This window comes from Anolis sagrei, chromosome 2, assembly GCF_037176765.1.
Source record: "Anolis sagrei isolate rAnoSag1 chromosome 2, rAnoSag1.mat, whole genome shotgun sequence".
In the NCBI taxonomy this organism is placed as follows: domain Eukaryota; kingdom Metazoa; phylum Chordata; class Lepidosauria; order Squamata; family Dactyloidae; genus Anolis; species Anolis sagrei.
In genome coordinates, this window is record NC_090022.1 from 9,893,148 (window position 1) to 9,919,296 (window position 26,149).

General features: G+C 46.5%; 2 protein-coding genes across 18 annotated transcripts in view; one reads left to right on the forward strand and one right to left on the reverse strand.

Moving 5' to 3' along the window:
• The window catches only part of LOC132765774 (zinc finger protein 850-like), a 1,095,673-nt gene that overhangs the window by 313,828 nt on the left and 755,696 nt on the right, over positions 1-26,149 (reverse strand). The gene's annotated exons all lie outside the window — the stretch shown is intronic.
• Positions 1-26,149, forward strand: part of LOC132766016 (zinc finger protein 208-like) — a 151,722-nt gene that overhangs the window by 40,891 nt on the left and 84,682 nt on the right. For 2 of the 17 annotated variants that reach the window (XM_067465092.1, XM_067465088.1), the window contains exons 2-3: positions 20,942-21,435; positions 21,756-21,891. The exons of 8 other annotated variants lie outside the window; for them this stretch is intronic. In XM_067465092.1, the coding sequence (XP_067321193.1) occupies positions 21,055-21,435; positions 21,756-21,891 (517 nt within the window). In that variant the 5' untranslated portion in view covers positions 20,942-21,054. Of the gene's footprint in view, positions 1-2,633; positions 2,750-5,984; positions 6,477-6,810; positions 6,938-7,291; positions 7,363-9,317; positions 9,445-11,676; positions 12,884-15,876; positions 16,098-19,487; positions 19,856-20,941; positions 21,436-21,755; positions 21,892-26,149 lie in introns of those variants that run through there. 7 more of the 17 variants (XM_067465113.1, XM_067465112.1, XM_067465086.1 and 4 more) reach the window with 7 other exon arrangements.

Below are 26,149 nucleotides of genomic sequence, written 5' to 3' on the forward strand. Positions count from 1 at the left end.
ATACAATGACAAGACAGACAAGAGATAGAGGTATAGTTGTTGTTGTTGTTGTTATCCTGTGCAGTTCAATTAAAGGATATTATTATTTCCTTAATATAACATCCAGAGACTTAAATTTTGCAAAATAGATCAAATTCTCACTCTAAAGCAAAATCAATGATATACAACATTAGGCCGGTTATAGCACAGCAGTTTAATCAGCAGCTGTTCTCAAATAATATGCGGTATCTGGGTTGGTTCATCAGGTGCTCTGCTATGGCTGACTTCTCTGGTTGAAGTAGTCTGCAGTGCCTTTCATGTTTCTTGATTCATGTTTGGGCAATGCTGCATTTGGGGGTCCCCATGCATCCTCAGAGGCAGTGAGGTCTGTTGCAACTAGGAAAATGGGTTTATATATCTGTGGAATGACTGGGGTGGGGCAAAGAGCTCTTCTCTGCTGGAGCTAGGTGTGAATGTTTCAGCTGACCACCTTCATTAGCATTTGAAGGCCTGCCTGAGCCTGGGAAAATTTTTTGTTGAGAGGTGTTAAGATGTGCCTGGTTGTTTCCTCTCTGCTGTTTTGCTGTTGTCATTTTAGAGTTTTTTAATACTGGTAGCCAGATTTTGTTCATTTTCATGGTCTCCTCCTTTCTGTTGAAATTGTCCACATGCTTCTTGTGGATTTCAATGGCTTCTCTGTGTAGTCTGACGTGGTGGTTGTTGGTGTGGTCCAGCATTTCTGTGTTCTCAAATAATATGCTGTGTCCAGGTTGGTTCCTCAGGTGCTCTGCTATGGCTGACTTCTCTGGTTGAAGTAGTCTGCAGTGCCTTTCATGTTCCTTGATTCGTGTGTGGGCAATGCGGCTGCGTTTGCTGGTCCCTATGTAAAAGGTAAAGGTAGTTCCCTGACATTAAGTCCAGTCATGTCTGACTCTGGAGTGTGGTGCTCATCTCCGTTTCTAAGCGGAAGAGCCAGCGTTGTCCATAGACACCTCCAAGGTCATGTGGCTGGCATGACTGCATGGAGCGCCGTTACCTTCCCGCCGGAGCGGTACCTATTGATCTACTCACATTTGCATGTTTTCAAACTGCTAGGTTGGCAGAAGCTAGGGCTGACAGCGGAAGCTCACGCCGCTCCCCGGAATCGAACCTGCGACCTTTTGATCAACAAGTTCAGCAGCTCAGTGCTTTAACCCACTGCGCCACCGGGGGCTCCTCGGTCCCTATGTAGACTTGCATATTATTTGAGAACACAGAAATGCTGGACCACTCTCACAACCACCATGTCAGACCACACAGAGAAGCCATTGAAATCCACAAGCATGGGGACAATTTCAACAGAAAGGAGGAAACCATGAAGATGAACAAAATCTGGCTACCAGTATTTAAAAACTCTAAAATTAAAACAGCAGAGGGAAAACAATCAGGGACATCTAATCACCTCTCAACAAAAGTTTGCTCCAGGCACTGCCAGGCCATCAAATGCTAATCAAGGTGGTCAGTTGAAACATTCACACCTAGCTCCAGCAGACAAGAGTCCTTTGTCCCACCCTGGTCATTCCACAGATATATAAACCCTTTTGGCTAGTTCCAACAGACCTCACTACCTCCGAGGATGCTTGCCATAGATGCAGGCGAAACGTCAGGAGAAATGCCTCTAGAACATGGCCATATAGCCCGAAAAAACCCACAAGAACCTATTCACACCTAGCTCCAGCAGACAAGAGTCTTTTGTCCCACCCTGGTCATTCCACAGATATATAAACCCTTTTTCCTAGTTCCAACAGACCTCACTACCTCTGAGGATGCTTGCCATAGATGCAGGCGAAACGTCAGGAGAGAATGCCTCTAGACCATAGCCATATAGCCCGAAAAATCGTACAGCAACCCAACAAGCCATTTATTTATTTATTTCAGAGCCACGTAATACTGGGCCCTCCTTTCACTGGGGCCTCTGCTTCTCCAGCCTCCAGACAGGGCTCTCTCGGTGGTGGCCCCCCTGCCTATGGAAATGAGGGTGAAATTAGGTCAGCTCCATCCCCCCTCTCCTTTAGGAAGAAGCTCAAAACATGGCAGCAGGTTTGATAGCAATTTAGATATTTTATAACTGCCTAAACACACACACACACACAATGAGTGTGCAGAAGGCCAACCTGTGAGTGAATGAGGCCTGGGCCCACTTTGTCCCTCCCTCCAGGTGTGCAACATACAATCAGGGACATCTAATCACATCTCAACAAAAGTTTTCTCCAGGCACTTTAAGGCTATCAAATGCTAATCAAGGTGGTCAGTTGAAACATTCACACCTAGCTCCAGCAGACAAGAGTCCTTTGTCCCACCCTGGTCCTTCCACAGATATATAAACCCTCTTTCCTAGTTCCAACAGAGCTCACTACCTTTGAGGATGCTTGCCATAGATGCAGGTGAAGCATCAGGAGAGAATGCCTCTAGAACATGGCCATATAGCCCGAAAAACCCTACAGCAACCCAGAAAATACTGTGTTTTCTGTTGGTCTCAGGGTGAGACTGATCCATGGCTTTGGAGAAAGGCTCTTTCCCAGAAAGGCTGGGCAAGGAAGGGTTAAGGGGAGGGAGTGTGGTTCCCAGAGAGGCAGGAAGTGGGCCTCCTTATACCTGCCTTTCCTGTCCCTCTAGGAACCACACTCCCTCCCCTTCACCCTTCCTTGCCTGGCTGGGAGAGGGAAGTTGGCCCCTCTGGTCTCTCCTTCCTCCTCCTCCTCTTCTCCTCCTTCTTCTTCCTCTCCTTCCGGTGAGTCTTCTTCCTAGACCTTCTCCAAAGGGCCAAAGAGGGGCTTGAGCCAAAAACACCTGGAGGGAGGGCCAAAGTTGGCCTTTTAACACACTCACCATGTGTGTTTGTGTGTGCATGTGCACACAGTTTTAAACTCAACATTTATTTGGATTTTGTCATTTGGGAGTTGTAGTTGCTGGGATTTATAGTTCACCTACAATCAAAGAGCATTCTGGACTCCACCAATGATGGAATCATACCAAATGTGGCATACAGGACTCCCTTGACCAATAGAAAACATTGGAAGGGTTTGGTGAGCATTGACCTTGAGTTTGGGAGTTGTAGTTCACCTACATCCAGAGAGCACTGTGGACTCAATCAATGATGGATCTGCACCAAACTTGGCACCAATATTCCATATGTCCAAGTATGAACACAGGTGGGGTTTGGAGGAAATAGACCTTGATATTTGGGAGTTGTAGTTACTGGGATTTATAGTTCACCTACAATCAAAGAGCATTCTGGACTCCACCAATGATGGAATCATACCAAATGTGGCATACAGGACTCCCTTGACCAATAGAAAACATTGGAAGGGTTTGGTGAGCATTGACCTTGAGTTTGGGAGTTGTAGTTCACCTACATCCAGAGAGCACTGTGGACTCAATCAATGATGGATCTGCACCAAACTTGGCACCAATATTCCATATGTCCAAGTATGAACACAGGTGGGGTTTGGAGGAAATAGACCTTGATATTTGGGAGTTGTAGTTACTGGGATTTATAGTTCACCTACAATCAAAGAGCATTCTGAGTCGCCTGCGGGCTGATATGGGCGGGATATAAGTGATGTAAATAAATAATAAATAACTCCACCAATGATGGAATCATACCAAATGTGGCACACAGGAATCCCTTGACCAACAGAAAACACTAGAAAGGTTTGGTGGGCATTGACCTTGAGAGTTGTAGTTCACCTACATCCAGAGAGCACTGTGGACTCAAGCAATGATGGATCTGCACCAAACTTGGCACCAATATTCCATATGTCCAAGTATGAACACAGGTGGAGTTTGGGGGACATAGACTTTGATATTTGGGAGTTGTAGTTACTGGGATTTATAGTTCACCTACAATCAAAGAGCATTCTGGACTCCACCAATGATGGAATCATACCAAATGTGGCACACAGGATTCCCATGACCAACAGAAAACACTAGAAGGGTTTGGTGGGCATTGACCTTGAGTTAGGGAGTTGTAGTTCACCTACATCCAGAGAGCACTGTGGACTCAAACAATGATGGATCTGCACCAAACTTGGCACAAATATTCCATATGTCCAAGTATGAACACAGGTGGAGTTTGGGGAAAATAGACCTTGATATCTGGGAGTTGTAGTTACTGGGATTTATAGTTCACCTACAATCAAAGAGCATTCTGAGTCGCCTGCGGGCCGCCCTGAGTCGCCTGCGGGCTGATATGGGCGGGATATAAGTGATGTAAATAAATAATAAATAATTCCACCAATGATGGAATCATACCAAATGTGGCACACAGGACTCCCTTGACTGACATAAAAGACGGGAAACGGTTTGGTGGGGATTGACCTTGAGTTAGGGAGTTGTAGTTCACCTACATCCAGAGAGCACTGTGGACTCAAACACTGATGGATCTGCACCAAACACCGCACCAATATTCCATATGTCCAAGTATGAACACAGGTGGAGTTTGGGGGAAATAGACCTTGATATTTGGGAGTTGTAGTTACTGGGATTTATAGTTCACCTACAATCAAAGAGCCTTCTGAACTCCACCAATGATGGAATCATACCAAATGTGGCACACAGGACTCTCTTGACCGACATAAAAGACAGGAAACGGTTTGGTGGGGATTGACCTTGAGTTTTGGAGTTATAGTTCACCTATATACAGAGAGCACTGTGGACTCAAACAATGATGGATCTGAACCAAACTTGGCACCAATATTCCATATGCCCAAATGTGCACACTGGTAGAGTTAGGGGAAAACAGACCTTGACATTTGGGAGTTACTGGGATTTACAGTTCACCTACATTTAACTTTAATTACATTTGGCCCAGCCATAGATTTTAAATGTGTTTTGTGCTATTGTTCAATGTTTATGCTATTGGTGTATGAGATTTATTTTAATTGCTTTGTATTAGTATTTGTATTTTGCTTGTTATTGCTTGTATTGATGTATTGTGGGCTCAGCCCCATGTAAGTCGCACCGAGTCTCTTGGGAGATGGTAGCAGGGTATAAATAAAGTATTATTATTATTATTATTGCAATCAAAGAGCATTCTGAACCCCACCAACGACAGAATTGGGCTAAACTTCCCACACAGAACCCCCATGACCAACAGAACATACTTAAGGCCATCCAGTCCAACTCCCTTCACCAGGGCAAGAAAATGTAAACAAAGCCCTCCTGACAAAGAGCCATCCAGCCATAGATATAGATATATAGATATGATTCATACACACAGAAATATAGTATCATAGGTGTGAAAGGGACCCCTAAAGAAGGACAATGATATGTTGCATGTTCCAGAGCAGGCAAACCAGACACTCTCCACATCCACACTGACAAAGAAACAGCAAGAAATACTGTTTACCCACAAGCAGAAAGAAATTACATACATTAGAAAGCAACACTTTCTCATTATTTTATTTTCCAGGTCACCAGACTGGGCCACAGCAACGTGTGGCAGGGGATGGCGAGTCTATTGTAGTTTGAAGCCATTGTTCCGTGTCTTAGTCTCCAGGGAAGCAGAAAACAAGCTTGCTCTTGATGGGCTTTTACTTTCTGCAGACTTCCTTTTTCTAGTAGTTGTTTATAAGATAGATATTTTCTGTATTGTCGAAGGTTTTCATGGCCGGAATCACTAGGTTGTTGTAGGTTTTTTCGGGCTGTATGGCCATGGTCTAGAGGCATTCTCTCCTGACGTTTCGCCTGCATCTATGGAAAGCAATGGTGGTAGTGAGGATGCTTGCCATAGATGCAGGCAAAACGTCAGGAGAGAATGCCTCTAGACCATGGCCATACAGCCCGAAAAAAACTACAACAACCTAGATATTTTCTCTTAGGTGTTCTCAGTTGTGGAAACTCCTGGTGCTGAAATAAATACAGGGCTTGTTTTATGTTTTGTTTTTGTTTGTTTGTTTGTTTGTTTTGCTCTTCAAGAAAAATCCTCCCGAAACCTGTTGTCAAATTCTGCTTTTCTTTCACAGAGGAAATGTGACTGTTGGCTGAGAATTTTGAAGTAGAACCTGTTGAGTTGCAAGAAAAGGGAGGGAAAGCATCTTGGATACAGTTGCATTCTTCATTAGAGTGGCTTCAACATGGAGAGACCCAACTCACCTGGACCTGAAGCAGGCAGGGTCTGTCAGAGCAGTGAGCAATCCTGGGAGGGAACTACACAGACGTTCCTGGATGCGCACACACAGTGCCAGCGCTTCAGGCATTCCTCCTTCCGAGAGGGTGAGGGACCCAGAGAGGTTTGCAGCCGCCTCCACTCTCTCTGCCGCCAGTGGCTGAAGCCAGAGCAACACACCAAGGCGGAGATGCTGGACCTGGTGATCCTGGAGCAGTTCCTGAGCATCCTGCCCCCAGAGATGGGGAGCTGGGTCCGAGAGTGTGGGGCAGAGACCTCTTCCCAGGCGGTGGCCCTGGCGGAAGGCTTCCTCCTGAGTCGGGCAGAGGACGAGAAGCAGGAAGGACAGGTGGGAGCATTTCCTCTTGGCTTCACTCACCTTGTGAGTGATGGATAAACATACATTCTGCCTTTCTTCCAAGATGGGAGTGATGTGAGGGAGAAGCTGGACTCTGTTCCCTCGGCCTCTTTTCCCACCTGCTCTGCCCCTCCTGCTCTTACCTCCATATCCACTGTAAAGTCACTTGCATCTCAGGTCAGATTTGTTGATCCCAGTTATCACATTGAAATTGATGGGAGGTGGAATATGGCCAATTTCAGAATGCAGTTTCTGCACATTTTGGGGGAAAATCCTTTTCTATTCTTTCTCTGTTCTGTTTATGGAATTCTGTGTGTTTTTTCAGGCCCCAAATAACTACATTAAAGTCCACCCTGATCTCTCTGAATCAGAGAAATCTCACTCAAACACCACCCAGAGCCTCCAGCGAAAGGAGTTCAAGCAGGAAGGAGATGAGGCTGAAGCCTTGCAGGGTAAGAAGGAAACCTTCTGGGAGTTTTGGTGGTTTATGCCAGTGAGCATTCCCCTTCAGGGGAATTGTAGCACATTCACAATCAGTTTGAGGTTGAGAACATGGACATGCAGGATCATTTGGCCTTGGAGACAGACAACAAACAATATATTTAGTCAATCGCAATACCAAGCCCAGTACTAGTTTCACTCCAACCTATTCACTGCACTGGTTGAGATAAAAATTCCTAAACTCGAAAATGTTACCTATTCTTGGACTGGAGTTCATTTCTCATAGGCTTCTTTTTAGGACTGTAATTGTCACCTCTGAGACATGTCTATGTGATCAGCTTTCCACCCCTTGTTCTCTCTCCTAGGTGCTGAAATGATGTTGTTGGCAAATCCGCAGTGGTTTATTCCCCTTTGTGATGGAGGGGAACTGAATCAGGTAAGCAGAAGGATTCCTGGGAGAGGAGGAAGGGAGATGCCTGGGGGTCATTTCTTCCAGGCTTAATCATCAAACATCTCTTGAAACAGAAAAGATTGAATGTGAATTTCTTAAAAGTGAGATACAGAAGGCACAATTTTAAACAGTGCCAACAAGGAGGAAAATAAATAAAAGAAATCTAAAGAAACTAGAATAAATGTCTAAAGATCTTCCAGGTGAGCTAAAATTTCAAAGGGACGTGTACAAGAAGAGTTCAAACAACTAACCAGCATAAGTTGGGAAAAGGCCTAACAAGTTACAGCAGAAAATGAGCTCAGGCTTGCCAGAGAGGTTGAAAAAAATAAAAGGGGGTTATTAGAATGGGGGACAATGCCTGGCTCGAGAGCAGTACGTGTGACAAAGATCTTGGAGTCCTCGTGGACAACAAGTTAAACATGAGCCAACAATGTGATGTGGCGGCAAAAAAAGCCAATGGGATTTTGGCCTGCATCAAGAGGAGCATAGTGTCTAGATCTAGGGAAGTCATGCTACCCCTCTATTCTGCTCTGGTTAGACCACACCTGGAATATTGTGTCCAATTCTGGGCACCACAATTCAAGAGAGATATTGACAAGCTGGAATGTGTCCAGAGGAGGGCGACTCAAATGATCAAGGGTCTGGAGAACAAGCCCTATGAGGAGCGGCTTAAGGAGCTGGGCATGTTTAGCCTGAAGAAGAGAAGGCTGAGAGGAGATATGATAGCCATGTATAAATATGTGAGAGGAAGCCACAGGGAGGAGGGAGCAAGTTTGCTTTCTGCTTCCTTGGAGACTAGGACGCAATGGAAACTACAAACTACAGGAGAGGAGATTCCATCTGAACATGAGGAAGAACTTCCTGACGGTGAGAGCCGTTCAGCAGTGGAACTCTCTGCCCCGGAGTGTGGTGGAGGCTCCTTCTTTGGAAGCTTTTAAACAGGAGCTGGATGGCCATCTGTCAGGGGTGATTTGAATGCAATATTCCTGCTTCTTGGCAGGGGGTTGGACTGGATGGCCCATGAGGTCTCTTCCAACTCTTTGATTCTTTGATTCTATGATTTGGTTTTGTCAGTAGAAGAAGGAAAGAAGAGCAAACATAGGGTTGGCTCAACCATCTCCCTTCCTGAGCTAGCCGGGGTTGCTCTCGGGGTTGGCCTTGGTCTCTCCGCGGTTAATAGTGCCTGGGAGACTTCAACATCCATGCTGAGACTGCCCTGTCGGGAGTGGTTCAGGACTTCATGGCCTCCATTACAACCATGGGAAGTCACAGTGATCTTCTTTCTGCTTTGGTGAGACCTCACCTGAAATAACACTATGTCCCATTCTGGGCAACACAATAAAAGTTGGAACATGTTGAGATTCCATTTCTGATTCTAAATATCATTTGAGAAATATTTGTGACTGTGACAAACCGGACGTCTCCACAAGGCTTAAACTATGGCATGGAGGCCTTAGCCCTTTCGCTTTCAATCAAGCAAGAGGAATGCAAATCTCCTTAAAAAAGTTTATTATAATTATTTTTCTTGATAGCCCTTATTGTTGTTGTTCATTCGTTTAGTCGTCTCCGACTCTTCGTGACCTCATGGACCAGCCCACGCCAGAGCTCCCTGTCGGCCGTCACCACCCCCAGCTCCCTCAAGGTCAGTCCAGTCACTTCAAGGATGCCATCCATCCATCTTGCCCTTGGTCGGCCCCTCTTCCTTTTGCCTTCCACTTTCCCCAGCATCATTGTCTTCTCCAGGCTTTTCTGTCTCCTCCTGATGTGGCCAAAGTACTTCAACTTTGTCTCTAGTATCCTTCCCTCCAATGAGCAGTCGGGCTTTATTTCCTGGAGGATGGACTGGTTGGATCTTCTCGCAGTCCAAGGCACTCTCAGAACTTTTCTCCAACACCCTTATATGACTTATATGACAAGGAAATGTTTTCTTTTTCCACCAGGGCCCAATCGCCTTTGAAGACATGTCTGTCCATTTCTCCCCAGAGGAGTGGGTTCTCCTGAGTCCTGATCAGAAAGTCTTGCACATGCAGATCATGGAGGAGATTCATGGGATTGTGGACTCCCTTGGTAAGGCTCCCCCACGGGTGGGGATTTCTATTTCAATATGAAGGATCCCAATCAGCAGCTCCCTAGTAGGAACAGTATCCTAAATCATCGCAATCTCTGAGAGTTCCCTTCTTTTTCTTTCTCTCCCCCTCTCTTCTTTCTCTTGATTTGGTGCCTGAGTCACAACGAGGTTGGCACCAATTCGGACTCCAGTGGGAAGACCTCCATAACTGGAGACAAGTCCAAGTCCTCTTCATCCTGGAAAGAAGTGACAAGTGGAGTGCTGCAGGGTTCTGTCCTGGGCCCGGTCCTGTTCTACATCTTTATTAATGACTTAGATGAAGGGTTAGAAGGCAGGATCATCAAGTTTTCAGACAACACCAAATTGGGAGAGATAGCCAATACTCCAGAGGACAGGAGCAGGATTCAAAACGATCTTGACAGATTAGAGAGATGGGCCAAAACTAACAAAATGAAGTTCAACAGGGACAAATGCAAGATACTCCACTTTGGCAGGAAAAACAAAATGCAAAGATAACAGAATGGGGAAAATGCCTGGCTCGAGAGCAATACGTGTGAAAAAGATCTTGGAGTCCTCATGGACGAAAAGTTAAACATGTGCCAACAATGTCATGTGGCAGCAAAAAAAGCCAATGGGATTTTGGCCTGCATCAATAGGAGCATAGTGTCTAGATCTAGGGAAGTCATGCTACCCCTCTATTCCACTTTGGTTAGACCACACCTGGAATATTGTGTCCAATTCTGGGCACCACAATTGAAGAGAGGTATTGACAAGCTGGAATGTGTCCAGAGGAGGGCGACTAAAATGATCAAGGGTCTGGAGAACAAACCCTATGAGGAGCAGCTTAAGGAACTGGGCATGTTTAGCCTGAAGAAGAGAAGGATGAGAGGAGATATGATAGCCATGTATAAATATTTGAGAGGAAGCCACAGGGAGGAGGGAGCAAGCTTGTTTACTGCTTTCATGGAGATTAGGACAAGGAACAGTGGCTTCAAACTACAAGAGAGGAGATTCCATCTGAACACGAGGAAGAACTTCCTGACTGTGAGAGCCGTTCAGCAGTGGAACTCTCTGCCCTGGAGTGTGGTGGAGGCTCCTTCTTTGGAAGCTTTTAAACAGAGGCTGGATGGCCATCTGTCAGGGGTGCTTTGAATGCAATATTCCTGCTTCTTGGCAGAATGGGGTTGGACTGGATGGCCCATGAGGTCTCTTCCAACTCTTTGATTCTATGATTCTATAATTACACTAGAATCCCTCACAAGCAGCTGGGCCCCTGGAAAACCTCTCAAGAGTGATCACCCCAGATCATTCAAACCCTCTCTCTCTCTATCTCTGTGAGTGTGTGTGTGAGAGAGAGAGGCAGGAAGGAGGCAGGGAGGAAGGGAGCAAATATTCAAAACGTATCCCAGCAAACCTCTCCTGCCTTCATCTGGTTTTGCATCCTGTGTGCCCTTGGACGGCTTGGGAAGCCACTGCCTGCCTGAAGCCAAAAGGAGTCTGGAAAATGATGGGAAAGAGTGGTTTTTCAAAAGCTGACTTGTGCTTGATGTCTCCTGACATGATTCTTCCCAGTAACTCAAGCTCCCTGGAAATCTATTAGGATCCATCACCCAGATTGATTGGCTGGAGACTGGGTCCGGAGAACACTTCTCATGGATTCACATACACAGACGCAGCTATATATCGGGGTCATATTCAGACTTGTTTTTCCTCCCAGCCAGGCAGTCTAGCCTCTGCATGTCTGAAGGCCAGGCTCTCTTTGTATGCTGCCTCTCCCAGCACACAAACTGTTCCTAGCCCAAGTCATTTGCAAGATGGTGACCTGCAACATAATGTGTTCTATGTTCTGTGCTTGTGAATGATTGGGGCTCTGGATTTTTTGTTTACAGTCACATTGGGAGAGAGAACTGGAGGTTGGGGGAGAGAAAGGAAAAGAAGGGAATGATTGTGGAATGGGTAGTAGCAAGGGAAAGGTTTAGCTAGAGAAAAAGGCAAGGATTTCAATGTGAAGGGAAAAGTGAGAAGGATGCAGAATAAAAAAAAAAACATGCTGGGCTGAGGAACAGGTATGCTCTGGAACATATGTTACTCAGCTCGCCCTTAGAGGCGCCAGGCAGTCAAACAGTCTCAGTCCCTAGTGAACAAGGGCTGGAGAGAGGACAGTGTTTATATCATAGACTCTTAATCACTCATGCTGAGGAATTATTGTTTCTGTCTTTTTTTCTTCGCAGCAGATAACTGGAAGAAGAGTAATGTATATACCAAACACAGGAAGCATTTGGGACTCAATGGGGGACTTCCTAGACACCAGCAAAGGCAACATGAAGACGGAGGATCTGCCAGAGAAAGGGCATACAAATGCAGTGTATATGGAGAGAAGCAATGCCAATGCCAGGAGTGTGGGGAATGTTTTGCTCAGAATTCACAATTGTTGTGGCACAAAACACTCCACACAGGAGAGAAGCCTTACCAATGCCAGGAGTGTGGGAAATATTTTGCTGATAGTTTACGCTTGGTGAGGCACAAAAGACTCCACACAGGAGAGAAGCCATACCAGTGCCAGGAGTGTGGAAAATGTTTTGCTGAGAGTTCAGCCTTGGTGAACCACAAAAGAGTCCACACAGGAGAGAAGCCATACCAATGCCAGGAGTGTGGGAAATGTTTTTCTCAGAGTTCAGGCTTGGTGAGCCACAATAGACTCCACACAGGAGAGAAACCATACCAATGCCAGGAGTGTGGGAAATGTTTTGCTTTCAGTTCAGCCTTGGTGAGCCACAATAGACTCCACACAGGAGAGAAGCCATACCAGTGCCAGGAGTGTGGGAAATGTTTTGCTGATAGTTCAGGCTTGGTGAGGCACAGAAGACTCCACACAGGGGAGAAGCCGTACCAATGCCAGGAGTGTGGGAAATGTTTTGCTAGGAGTCCAGCCTTGGTGAGCCACAAAAGACTCCACACAGGAGAGAAGCCATACCAATGCCAGCAGTGTGGGAAATGTTTTGTTCAGAGTTCACACTTGGTGAGGCACAAAACACTCCACACAGGAGAGAAACCATACAAATGCAATGAATGTGGGAAATACTTTGCTTCCAGTTCAGCCTTGGTAACCCATAATAGACTCCACACAGGAGAGAAGCCATACCAATGCCAGGAGTGTGGGAAATGTTTTGCTGACAGTTCAAGCTTGGCGAGGCACAGGAGACTCCACACAGGGGAGAAGCCATTCCAGTGCCATGAGTGTGGGAAATGTTTTGCTAGGAGTTCACACTTGGTGAGGCACAAAACACTCCACACAGGAGAGAAGCCATACCAGTGCCAGGAGTGTGGGAAATGTTTTACTCAGAGTTCATATCTTGTGAGTCACCAGAGGATTCATAAAAGAGCAAAAATATCCAAAGAGCTGGGACAAAAGTAATAAAATGAATTGCAATAGAGAAATTTCAGGTTTGGACATTCTGGTCCTGTAGACTATACATTCCACATTTTCCGATGAACATGTGTGATTCCCTTGCCTTCAAGTAGTACTTGGCTTGACTTTGGACGCATTTCTTAGACAATTTCCATTTTTGGTTTTGAACTCTGTTCAGGTATTTTGCTTTGCTTGACTTGGGACTGTTGTGGAGAACTCTTTGGCTTCTCTGGTCACGGGCATCACCATGGGACTGGACTGGCTTTCCTGTTTATCCTTTGTGGGTAAACATCCGATTTCAATGATTGACAACTGGGAAATAGAGGGAGAAAACGTGGAGGCAGTGACAGACTTTGTATTTCTAGGTGCAAAGATGACTGCAGATGCAGAGTGCAGCCAGAAATCAGGAGATGCTTACTTCTTGGGAGGAGAGCGAGGACCAATCTTGATAAATGATATATATCATTTATTTTATTATAGTCTATGCAAATTTGATCTATTTTGTCCCTAGATCTTATATTAAGAGAATAATAGCTTTCCATTGAACTTCACAGAAGCCTAGGATATATATAGCGCTCCATAGTGTCGATCTCCATAGAGGAAGTTTTAGACAGTTTTGACCTATTTAACTGATTATTTTAATGTCCTGCAAAGAAGGACTTGCGTTCCAGTTTGGGCTGTTTATAATGGTTCTGTTTTATATTGTGTGCGTTAATGCTGGTGTAAACCGCCTTGAGTCCGTTGGAGAAAGACCATACAGAAGCTTCCCAAATAAATAAGTTTGTCTGTAGAGTAAGAAAAACAACCGTATTTGTATAATCAACACAAGCTTCTCAATTAGTCAGTTCCAATTGCTTGATAAAATTGATTTATCAATTTTATTGATTTACGTATTTATGTGAATCTACAGCTAACCTTTTTTGGCTAAATGACCCCGCCAGAATTGGGGTGCAGATCACATTTGTGCAATATGGTAAAGTGCAGGTGGGCAGGTGAGTTCACGCAGGAGAGACAGTGCGAGCACGCACTAGCTCCTCTGCCTTTCCCAAGAGGCCTTTGCCTTCGCCCTCCTCTGCTCCCGGACCGCCAGAGCCAGGCCCGCCTCCTACTTCCGCCGGCGAGGCCTCCAACCACTGCACACATCTAGGGACTGAGCAAACTATCTTGGAAAGTATTTTAATGCTATTCCTAGTAGCAGGTTATCAGGGTTGATATTGTTGCGGAGTATATGTTGCTTTAGCACGTAAAAATCAGTTGGTGAGCGTATGTTAACTGAATAGGCAAAACCCAAGAAACTAGCTGAGCCTGGGAGTTTTGGCAACAGTTACATTTTTAGGCTTTAGCTGTGCAGCTTTGCAGAGACAGATTTGATTCTGGGTTACGGGAAGGAGGTCTCCCACATGGACACTTGAGGACCACTTGAATTCTCTCTCTTGGACTGACTGATTACCTTTAATGTTCAGTGGGGCTGGGCGGCAAATAATATATATATCTGACTATCCTATAATAATATATCTGACTATCCTATGAGTACAGAATTTTTCCTTCATGACTCTATTATGATATTATAATTATATTATATACTATCAATTAGTCACTTCCAATTGCTTGAGAAAATTGAATTACCAGTAAAGGGATGACCGTATTTATGTGAATTAAAGGCGCACCTTGTTTGCCTAAATGACCCTGCCAGAATTGGGGTGTGGCTCACATTTGTGCAATATGGTAAAGTGCAGGTGGGCAGGTGAGTTCACACAGGAGAGGCAGTGCGAGCAGGCACTAGCTCCCCTGCCTTCCCCAAGAGGCCTTTGCCTCCTACTTCTGCCAACGAGGCCTCCGTCCATTGCACACATCTAGGGACTGAGCAAACTATCTTGGAAAATATTTTAATGCTATTCCTAGTAGCAGGTTATCAGGGTTGATATTGTTGCAGGGCCTCATGTAAGCCGCCACGAGTCCCCGTTGGGGAGATGATGGCGGGGTATAAATAAGATTTATTATTATTACTAGCTTGGGGACCCGGCGCTGCCCGGGTTATTAGAGAAAGGAATTGTACATCAAGGATGGTCTTTATCAGTTATTTATATGGCTCGCAGTGGTCTCAGGAAGTTAGTGAAGGTACTGTGAGTCCCATCATCTGTGGTCCATTGTCCTCCAAACTGCACCAGGATGGAGAGAGGGTTATGGGGGCTCTGTGTGCTAAGTTTGGTCTTGATCAGTCATTGGATTAGGGTCGTAGTGGTTTCAGTAAGTGAGTAAACGTACTGCAAGTCCCATCATCCATGGTCAACCCTCCTCTAAAACTGCAGCAGGATGTAGAATGGGTCATTGGGGCTCTGTGTGCCAAGTTTGGTCAAGATTGGTCATTAGATGAGGGTTGCAGCAATCTTGGGAAGGGAGTGGAGGTACTTGAAGTCCCATCATCCATGGTCTGTCCTCCTCCACACTGCACCAAGATGTAGAGTGGGTCATGGGGGCTCTGTGTGCTAAGTTTGGTCTTGATCAGTCATTGGATGTTGCTTTAGCACATAAAAATCAGTTGGTGAGTGTATGTTAACTGAATAGGCAAAGCCCAAGAAGCTAGCTGAGCCTGGGAGTTTTGGCAACAGTTACATTTTTAGGCTTTAGCTGTGCAGGAGCTTTGCAGAGACAGATTTGATTCTGGGTTGCGAGAAGGGGGTCTCCCATATGGACACTTCAGGATCTTTTGAATTCTCTCTCTTGGACTGACTACCTTTAATGTTCAGTGGGGCTGGGCAGCAAAGGTTTGACAGGGAAATAATGTATCTGACTATCCTAGGAGTGCAGAATTGTTCTTCCATGACTCAATCTCTGCCTTCATCTTCAGTCCTTTGGTTGCAGGGCTTTGGAGAGAGGCTCTTTCCCCCTCCTTCCAGTGTAACGCTGGGCAAGGAAGGGTTAAGGGCAGGGAGTGTGGTTCCTAGAGAGGCAGGGAGGAAGTGGGCTTCCTTAGACCTGCCTTTCCTGTCCCTCTAGGAACCAAACTCTCTCCTCTTAACCCTTCCTTGCCTGGCTGGGAGAGGGGAGTTTGCTCTGTCAGCCTCTCCTTCCTCCTCCTCCTCCACCTCCTCCTTCTCTTCTTCTTCTTAGCCTATCTCTCTCCTCCTTCTCTTCCTCCTTCTCCCATTCTTCCCATTCCTTCTCCAAAGGGCCAAAGAGGGGCTGAAGCCCAACACACCTGGAGGCAGGGCTGAAGTAGGCCCAGGCCTGGACTCACCTGGGGTTGGTAGTCATCTGATTCTCCACCCAGGGGATCCTTGGGAGGAAAGAGAGAGAGGCCCAGGGCTTTCCCCTTCCAACCCACTCACCAGCCTCTTTTTCCCCTTATGTTTTTATTACCCACTAGCCGTCCCCTGCCATGCATTGCTGTGGCCAATCTTCCATCCCTCTTTCTCTCCTTCTTTCCTTCCTTCCTTTCTTCCCTTTTCTTTTTTCCTTCTCACCTTCCTTCTCTACCTCTTTCCTTCTTTCCCCCCTTTTTTAACTTCTTCTTTCTCTCCTTCCTTCCTTCGCTCTTTCTCTCTTTCTCCCCTCCCTTCCCTTTTTCTGTATCGTCATTTAGCTTTTCGTCATTTAGATCTTTTGGGTTTTTAAGTACTTTCTGCTGGTTTATGGGGTGGGATGGCGTGGTTGTGAGTGATGGTCACTCATTGGTCTGTTAGGGGTATAATGTCCAAATTTGGTGTCAATTTGTCCAAAGGTTTTTGAGTTATGTTAATCCCAAAAATGAACATTAGATCTTGATTTATATAGATTATCGTATACTACATTATTGTAATTATTTATTATTTACAATTTATTTTTATTATTTTTATTTATATAGATTATTATATCGAATATTGTATTCTACATCGTTATTTATTTATTTATTTATTGTTCGAACTTATATGCCGCCACTTTCCTGGGGCGTATTTGGAGCCCAATGGATGACTGGCCTTTATTATTTACTTACGTAAAGAAGTAAGAGAATGGGTTTCCACGCGACTTACAAGAATGACTAAAATGTAACACAATTGAAAAACAGCCATATCAAACATTAAAAGCCTGTCAAAACAGGTATGTCTTACATGCCCTGTGGAAAGCTGACAAGTCCTGCAAGGCACAGACTTCAGGTGGCAGAGTATTCCAGAGTGATGGTGCCACTGCTGTGAAGGATCTGCGTCTGGTTGCTGTTAGACGCAAGGTCTTGACACTGGGAATTTCCAATAGATCTTGGTCCTCAGAATGGAGGGATCTCTGGGGTTGGTAGGGGGTGAGGCGGTCCCTCAGGTACATCGGCCCCAGACCATGTTGTTGTTCATTCGTTCAGTCGTCTCCGACTCTTCGTGACCTCATGGACGAGCCCACGCCAGAGCTCCCTGTCGGCCCTTACCACCCCCAGCTCCCTCAAGGTCAGTCCAGTCACTTCAAGGATGCCATCCATCCATCTTGCCCTTGGTCGGCCCCTCTTCCTTTTGCCTTCCACTTTCTCCAGCATAATTGTCTTCTCTAGGCTTTCCTGTCTCCTCATGATGTGGCCAAAGTACTTCAACTTTGTCTCTAGTATCTTTCCCTCCAGTGAGCAGTTGGGCTTTATTTCCTGGAGGATGGACTGGTTGGATCTTCTTGCAGTCCAAGGCACTCTCAGAACTTTCCTCCAACACCACAGCTCAAAAGCATCGATCTTCCTTCGCTCAACCTTCCCTAAGGTCCAGCTCTCACATCCGTAGGTTACTACAGGGAATACCATGGCTTTGACTAGGCAATGGATCTTTGTTGCCAGTCTGATGTCTCTACTCTTTACTATTTTATCGAGATTGGACCATGCAAGGCCTTAAAGGTGAGTCCCATCCCTTTGAAAGTGATCCGGTGCTCAATTGGTAACCAATGCAGCTGTAGTAAGATTGGGGTTATGTGGCATCTCATTGGAATTCCCGCAAGAAGCCGAGCAGCTGCGTTTTGTACCAACTTGAGCTTCCGGATCACCAACAGAGGAAGGCCAATGTAGAGGGCGTTACAGTAGTCCAGTCTTGAGATGACCGTAGCCTGGATCACCGTAGCTAGGTCGTCCCTGGACACGGAGGGGGCCAGCCGTCTAGCCTGCCGCAGATGAAAGAAGGGGGTCCTGCTAACGGAGGAAACCTGGGCCTCCATCGTCAGCAGAGGGTCCAAAAGGACTCCCAGACTCTTTACCAATGATGACGGGCATAGCGCCTCGCCATCCAGGGTAGGCAGCTGGATATCCCCACTGCCCGATTGACCCAGTCCATCTTTGCTGGATTCACCCTCAACCTGCTGGCACACAGCCATCCAGTAACGGCCTCGAGGAACTGATGGAAATAATCGGGTACAGAGTCTGGTCGGCCTTCCATCATCAGCACCAGCTGAGTGTCATTGGCGTACTGGTAACACTCAAGCCCAAAACCTCGAACCAGCTGAGCAAGTGGTCGCATATAGATGTTAAACAACAGAGGGGAGAGAATGGCGCCCTGAGGAATCCTACAAGATAGTGGGGACCTCTCAGAGACCAGGCCTCCCCTCTCCACTCGCTGTCCATGGTTGTGAAGAAAGGAGGACAGCCAGTTTAAAGCTGTCCCCCTGACTCCAACAGCAGCAAGGCGGTGGGTCAAAAGATTGTGGTCGACTGTGTCAAATGCTGCTGTGAGATCCAATAACACAAGCAGCGCTGACCCGCCCTGGTCAAGCTGGCATCGAAGGTGATCCGTGACGGAGACAAGCACAGTCTCTGTCCCATGTCCTGCACGGAAGCCGGACTGGAAGGGATCTAGTCCGGCTGTGTCGTCTAGGAATTGCTGCAACTGCTCCGCTGCTGCCCTCTCAATCACCTTGCCCAGGAACGAGAGATTCGAAACTGGGCGGTAACTGGAGGGAACCGAGGGATCTAAATCTGGTTTCTTCAGCAAAGGAGAGACCACTGCCTCTTTTAAACCCTCTGGAAAAACTCCTTGCTCAAGGGAGCTGTTTATGATCTTCAACAGAGGGTCGCGTAATCCCTCCAAGCAGGATTTCACCAACCAAGAGGGACACGGATTATGTATTATTAGGCAAAATATTTCATTTTACACTAAGTAAAGGGAAAGATTTTCCCTTGACATTAAGTCTATTATTATTATAATTATTATTATTACACAAACCCAGAACTAAGAGTTCCAGCTGAGGAGAAAAAGGCCCTTTCCTGACTGAACTTTGGACTAAGCACCACACCCAAGATGGCGACTTAGCGTCAACAGGTCGAGAGTCTCATTCCCCTCAGTGGCTTATAGCAGGAGGAGGTCTCCCGTGGCCACTAGCTTGAGTGTGTCACTCTCTTTTACTCACGCCCAAGATCATAGAATCCAAGAGTTGGAAGAGACCTTCTGGGCCATCCAGTCCAACCCCATTCTGCCAAGAAGCAGGAATATTGCATTCAAATCACCCCTGACAGATGGCCATCCAGCCTCTGTTAAAAAGCTTCCAAAGAAGGAGCCTCCACCACACTCCGGAGCAGAGAGTTCCACTGCTGAACGGCTCTCACAGTCAGGAAGTTCTTCCTCATGTTCAGATGGAATCTCCTCTCTTGTAGTTTGAAGCCATTGCTCCATTGCGTCCTAGTCTCTAAGGAAGCAGAAAACAAGCTTACTCCCTCCTCCCTATGACTTCCTCACATATTTATACATGGCTATCATGTCTCTTCTCAACCTTCTCCAGGCTAAACATGCCCAGCTCCTTAAGCCGTTCCTCATAGGGCTTCTTCTCCAGACCCTTGATCATTTGAGTCGCCCTCCTCTGGACACATTCCAGCTTGTCAATATCTCTCTTGAATTGTGGTGCCCAGAATTGGACACAATATTCCAGGTGTGGTCCAACTAAAGCAGAATAGAGGGGTAGCATGACTTCCCTAGATCTAGACACTATACTCCTATTGATTGCGCCTACGTCAAGCATGAGGAGGCCCTTATAGTCGCCTGTCTCGTTAGCGACGCCTGGGAAAGGCCTCCACCGTAAGTGGGAAAGGCGCAAAAGGCATTCGCGGCCAGACAAAAAAAGAATGTTGTTCTTGTGCCACCGCGGCCTTGCCATGAGAGGAGGCATCCCAACAATAGTAATACTTTGTGGGTTTGAAAGGACTCCAACTCCCGGTGTGCACCACGGCAGAAGAGGGCCGCTTTGGGGCGATGGGGTGCCACATATTCTCATGCCATCCTTTGGTTTCCTTGGCCTCAGAAGGGTCTGGGATGGAGGGAATTTGCATATGTTAATGAGCAGTGAGGGAGGATGGCCGTGGGTGCCTCTCGTGCTGGCTGTGCCCGCGTGACGGGGGGAAGAGAATGGGTTTGCACGCAGGCGCATTGTTCTCTTTTTTTTCTTTGTAAAAATTTAAAGGTCTTATTGTTTTTTGGGAGGATTTTTTTTGAGTGCAGGACATAGATTGCCTTGAATGGTGTCTTGTGCCCAAATTTGGTGTCAATTCCCCCAGTGGTTTTTGAGTTCTGATGGTATCACAAACAAACATTACATTTTTATTTATATAGATTTCAAAGGAAAATATGTTTTTTCACACAAAGGAAAAAAGGAGAACATAGAAGGGGAGGAGGAGGGTGGCAGAGCCCTGATCAGGATATTAGGTAAAGGTAAAGGTAGTCCCCTGACATTAAGTCCAGTCATGTCTGACTCTGGGGTGTGGTGCTCATCTCCATTTCTAAGCCGAAGAGCCAGCGTTGTCCGTAGACACCTCCAAGGTCATGTGGCCGGCATGACTGCATGGAGCGCCCTTACCTTCCCGCCGGAGCGGTACCTATTGATCTACTCACATTTGCATGTTTTTGAACTGCTAGGTTGGCAGAAGCTAGGGCTGACAGCGGAAGCTCACGCCGCTCCCTGGAATCGAACCTGCGACCTTTTGGTCAACAAGCTCAGCAGCTCAGTTCTTTAACCCACTGCGCCACCGGGATATTAGGACTATATAAATGTCTGCTGTGTTACCGAGAAAAGGGATGGAGCAGGGAAGAGAAGCCTTAGATTTACTCTCCAAAAAAAAAAAAAAAAGCCTCCCAAACCTGTTGTCTAATTCTGCCTTTCTTTCACAGAGGAAATGTGATTGTGGGCTGAGAATTTTGGAGTTGAGCCTGTTCAGTTGAGAGAAGAACCAGGAAGAGCGTCTTGGATCCACTTGGCTTCTTCATCAAAGAGTGGTTCCAGCATGGAGAGACCCAACTCACCTGGACCTAAAGCAGGACTTGGGAGCAGTGGAGTATCCTGGAGTAAAATTACACAGAAGTTCCTGAGTGTAGACCTTTATAGCTCAGACACACGGAGCCAGCGCTTCAGGCAGTCCTCCTACCGAGAGAGCGAGGGACCCAGAAAGGTTTGCAGCTGCCTCTACAATCTCTGCTGTCGGTGGCTGAAGCCAGAGCAACACACCAAGGCGGAGATGATGGACCTGGAGCAGTTCCTGAGCATCCTGCCCCCAGAGATAGGGAGCTGGTTCCGAGAGTGTGGGGCAGAGAGCTGTTCCCAGGCGGTGGCCCTGGCGGAAGACTTCCTTCTGAGTCAGGAAGAGGACGAGAAGCAGGAGGGACAGGTGAGAGCATTGCCTCTTGGGTTCACTCACCTTGGGACTGATGGAGAGATTAAACGTACGGCCTTCCTTCCAACATGGGACCGATGAGAGGAAGAAGCCGGACTCTGCCCCCTCGGCCCCTTTCCCCCCCCCCCCCTGCTCTGCCCCTCCTGCTCTCACCTCCATATCCACTGCAAGCTCAATTGCTGCTCTATTCTATTTGAAAATGATGGAAGGTGGAATGCGGCCAATTTCAGAATGCAGTTTCTGCACGTTTGGGGAAAAAAATCCTTTTCTAATCTTTCTCTATTCTACTTATGGATTTCTCTGTCTTCTTTCAGGCCCAAAATAACTGCATAGAAGTCCAGCCTGATGTCCCTGCATCAGAGGAATCTCACTCAGGCTCCACCCAGAGCCTCCAGCTGAAGGAGGTGAAGCAGGAAGGAGAGGAAGGAGATGGACCTGCAGCCTTGGAGGGTGAGAAGGAACCCTTCTGGGAGTGTTGGTGTTCTAGGCCAGTGTAAATTCCCCTTCAGGGGATTGTAGCACATCCACATTCGGTTTGAGCTAGAGAAGGTGGGCATGCAGGATCATTTGGCCTTGAGATGAGGATACAGGTGTGGAATGGATCAAAAGTGGGGAAACCAATGTCAATATTGTTCAGAGATAGGAAAAGCTGAGTTCATGAATCAAGTTAAAGGTAAAATGGAGATTGTAGTATGGACAGAGTGAACAGAACTAAGCTAAATGAGTACATGATATAGAAGGGAGGAAGAGTGAGAAATAGTAAGAGGTTGGGGAAATGTTGTTGTAGATGAATGACGAATATGGAATAAATATACAAAATCTGCTCATATAATGTATTATTATTATTATTATTAAAAGATGAGTGTATAGGTATCCATTCAGGTGCAAAATGTGCAATTTCAGTGTGATTTTCAGTATTCTTTCTGGCAATGCTTCTCCATTTGCATACTGTTAAGTAGGACTGAAAAATCAGCCCTTCAGTATCTTCCCAGTGGGACCTGAAGCTAAGATGAGTCCTGAAATTGAGCTGGAAGACAAACAGACAACAAAGAATAACTGTAGTCAATTGCAATACCAAGCCCAGGACTAGTTTCAGTCCAACCTACTCACAGCACTGGTTGAGATAAAAAGTCCTAATCTCCAAAATGTTACCTATTCCTGGGCTGGAGAATGCTCCTGGGTTCATAGGGTCATTTCCTCATAGATTTCTTTATAGGACAGTAATTCTCTCCTCTGAGACATGTTATGTGATCGGTTTTCCACACCTTGCTCTCTCTCTCTCTCTCTCTCCCAGGGACTGGAATGATATGGCTGAATCCACAGTCGAGTCTTCCCTTTTGTGATGGAGTGGAAGTGAATCAGGTAAGCAGAAGGATTCCTGGGAGAGGAGGAAAGGAGCTGCCTGGCGGTCATTGGTCCCGGGCTCAGTCATCAAACATCTCTTGAAACAGAAAGAATTGAATGAGAGTTTCTTAAAAGTGAGATACTGAAGGTGCAATTGCAAACAGTGCTCACAAGGAGTGGAAAAAATAGGAGAAATCTAAAGAAACCAAGAATAAATGTCTAAAGATTTTAAAGGGATGAGCGCAGGCTTGCCAGAGAGATTAAAAACAATGAAAGGGGCTTCCTTGGTTGTGTCCGCAGAAAACGGAAAAAAGCGCCAACAGTACGGTCTTCTCAACAGTCTCCCTTCCTGAGCTAGCCGGGGTGGTCTCGGGGTTGGCCTTGGAGTCTCACTGGCTAATAGTGCCGGGACACTTCAACATCCATGCTGAGACTGCCCTGAGACTGCCCTGTCAAGTGTGACAACCATGGGTCTGTCTCAGGTCGTATCTTGCCCTACTCGTGGTGCCGGACACACTTTGAAACTTGTTTTCTGTGTAGGATGAGGTGGTGGGGATGGTGGTGTGGGTAAACCGGTCAGAGTTCTGTTGTCATAGACCGATCACTACCTAATCAGGTTTAGACTTGCACAGACCCCAAACCTCTGCAAGGGTGGGAGACCGATTAAGACGGTCCGTCCCAGGAGGCTTATGGAACCGAATGGGTTCCTGACGGCTCCTGGGGACTTTCCTGTCACTTTGGCAGGCGATTCTGTTGAAGTTCCGGCTGACCTCTGGAATGGGGAACTGGCCGGGGCAGTGGACACCACCCCTCTCGTGGAGGAGAGCCCCTTGGTTTTCCACGGATTTGGCAGAGATGAAACAAGAGAGACAGAGACTAGAGCAGTGGTTCTCAACCTTCCTAATGCCGCGACCCCTTAGTACAGTTCCTCACGTTGTGGTGACGTCCAACCATAACATTTTCATTGCTGCTTCGTAACTGTAATTTTGCTACTGTTATGAATGGTAATGTAAATATCTCATATTTTCAAATCCCAAATACCCAATATGCCCAAATTTGAATACTGGTGGGGTTGGGGGGGATTGATTTTGTTATTTGGGAGCTGTAGTGGCTGGGATTTATAGTTCACCTATAATCAAAGAGCATTCTGAACACCACCAATGATGAAATTGAACCAAACTTAGCACACAGAACTCCCATGGCCAAGAGAAAATACTGGGAGGATCTAGTGGACATTGACCTTGAATGTTTGGAGTTGTAGTTCACCTACATCCAGAGAGCACTGTGGACTCAAACAATGATGGATCTGAACCAAACTTGGCACAAATACTCAATACGCTGAAATGTGAACACTGGTGGAGTTTGAGAAAAATAGACCTTGACATTTGGGAGTTGTAGTTGCTGGGATTTATAGTTCACCTACAATGAAATAACATTCTGAACACCACCAACGATGGAACTGGACCAAACTTTCCACACAGAACCCATGACCAACAGAAAATACTGTTTTCTGATGGTCTTTGGCGACCCCTCTGACACCCTCTTGCGACCCCAACAGGGGTCCTGACCCCCAGGTTGAGAAACACTGTACTATAGTGACGGTGATGTAGAGATTAAAAACAGATCTGACCAAGCCAACAAGTAGCTTGAAAACCTGCATCAAAAGGAATGTGGGATTTTGGGCTGCATTGAAAGGAATGTTGTGCCTACATTAAGGGAAGTCACGGTGACCTTCTTTCTACTTTGGTGGGACCTCACCTGGAATATCACTGTGTTGGATTCTGCGCAACACGATAAAAGCTGAGACATGTCCAGATTCCATTTCTGATTCTAAATATCAATTGAGAAATGGTTCTTAATTGTGATCAACCGGATGTCTCTACAAGGCTTAAACTATGGCACGGAGGGCTTAGCCCTTTCACTTTAAAAAAAAACAACAAACCCAACAGGAATGTAAACCTGCTTTAAAGAGTTTCTTGTAATTATTTTTCTTGATGTCCCTGATGTGAGAAGGAAATGTGCTCTTTTCCCCCCAGGACCCAATCACCTTTGAGGAGGTGGCTGTCCTTTTCTCCCCGGAGGAGTGGGCTCTCCTGAGTCCTGATCAGAAAGCCTTGCATGGGCAGATCATGGAGGAGATTCACGCGATGGTGGACTCTCTTGGTAAGGCTCCCTCACTCGTGGGGATTTCTATTTCAAAATGCAGTGTTATCCTAAATCATCACAATCGCTGAGAGTTCTCAAGGCAGGGCTTATGCTAGAAATATGTGACATAAGAGTAATATTGACTTGGTGCCTGAGCAACAGCAATCTTAGCACCAATTTAGACTCCAGTGGGAAGACGTCAATAGTCAAGTCCAAGCGTACCACAGTTGCTCATGGCACCAGGGCCCCCTGGAAAGCCTAGCAAGAGTGTTCACCCCAGATCAGTCACACTATCGCTCTCTCTCTGTATCGCTGTGAGTGTGTGTGAGAGAGATTGGCAGGGGAGGAGGTTGGGAAGCAGGTTTCCAATAAGTCACCCAGCAAAGCTCTCCTGACTTCAGGCCCACATTTCCAGCCTCCCTGGTTTTGCATCCTGTGTGCCCTTGGATGGCTTGGAAAGCCACTGCGTGCCTGAAGCCAAAAGAGGTCTGGAAAATGATAGGAAAGAGTTGTGCTGCAAAAGCCGACTTGCTCTTGATGTCTGCTGACAGGCTCCTTCCCAGTAACTCGGGCTCCCTGGAAATCTATTAAGAGTCATCGCCCAGATTGGGGAATTGGCCGTGAGTGTGGAGCATCAAGAAGAACAAACATCCGCTAGCTTCACGTACACAGACGCTGCTATACGTCTTTTTATTGGGCTCATGTTCAGCCTTGTTTTCCTCCCAGCCAGGCAGCCTAGTCTCTGGAGCCCCCGGTGGAGAAGTGGGTTAAAGCCCTGTGCCAGCAGGACTGAAGACCGACAGGTCGCAGGTTCGAATCCGGGGAGAGGTGGATGAACTCTTATCAGCTCCAGCTCCTCATGCGGGGACATGAGAGAAGCCTCCCAGAAGGATGATAAAACATCAAAATCATCCGGGCGTCCCCAGGGCAACGTTCTTGCAGATGGCCAATTCTCTCACAACAGGACGCTCCAGACACGACAAAAAAAAAGAATAGTCTCCGCGTGTCTGCAGGCCAGGCTCTCTTTGTATGCTGCTTCTCCCAGCATGCAAACTGTCCCTAGCCGCAGCCACTTGCGAGATGGTGACCTGCAACATAATGTGTTCTATGTTCTGTGCTTCTGAATGATTGGGGTTCGGGGTTTTGTGTTTACAGTCACATGGGGAGAGAGAACTGGAGGTTGGGGAGAGAAAGGAAAAGAAGGGAATGATTGTGGAAT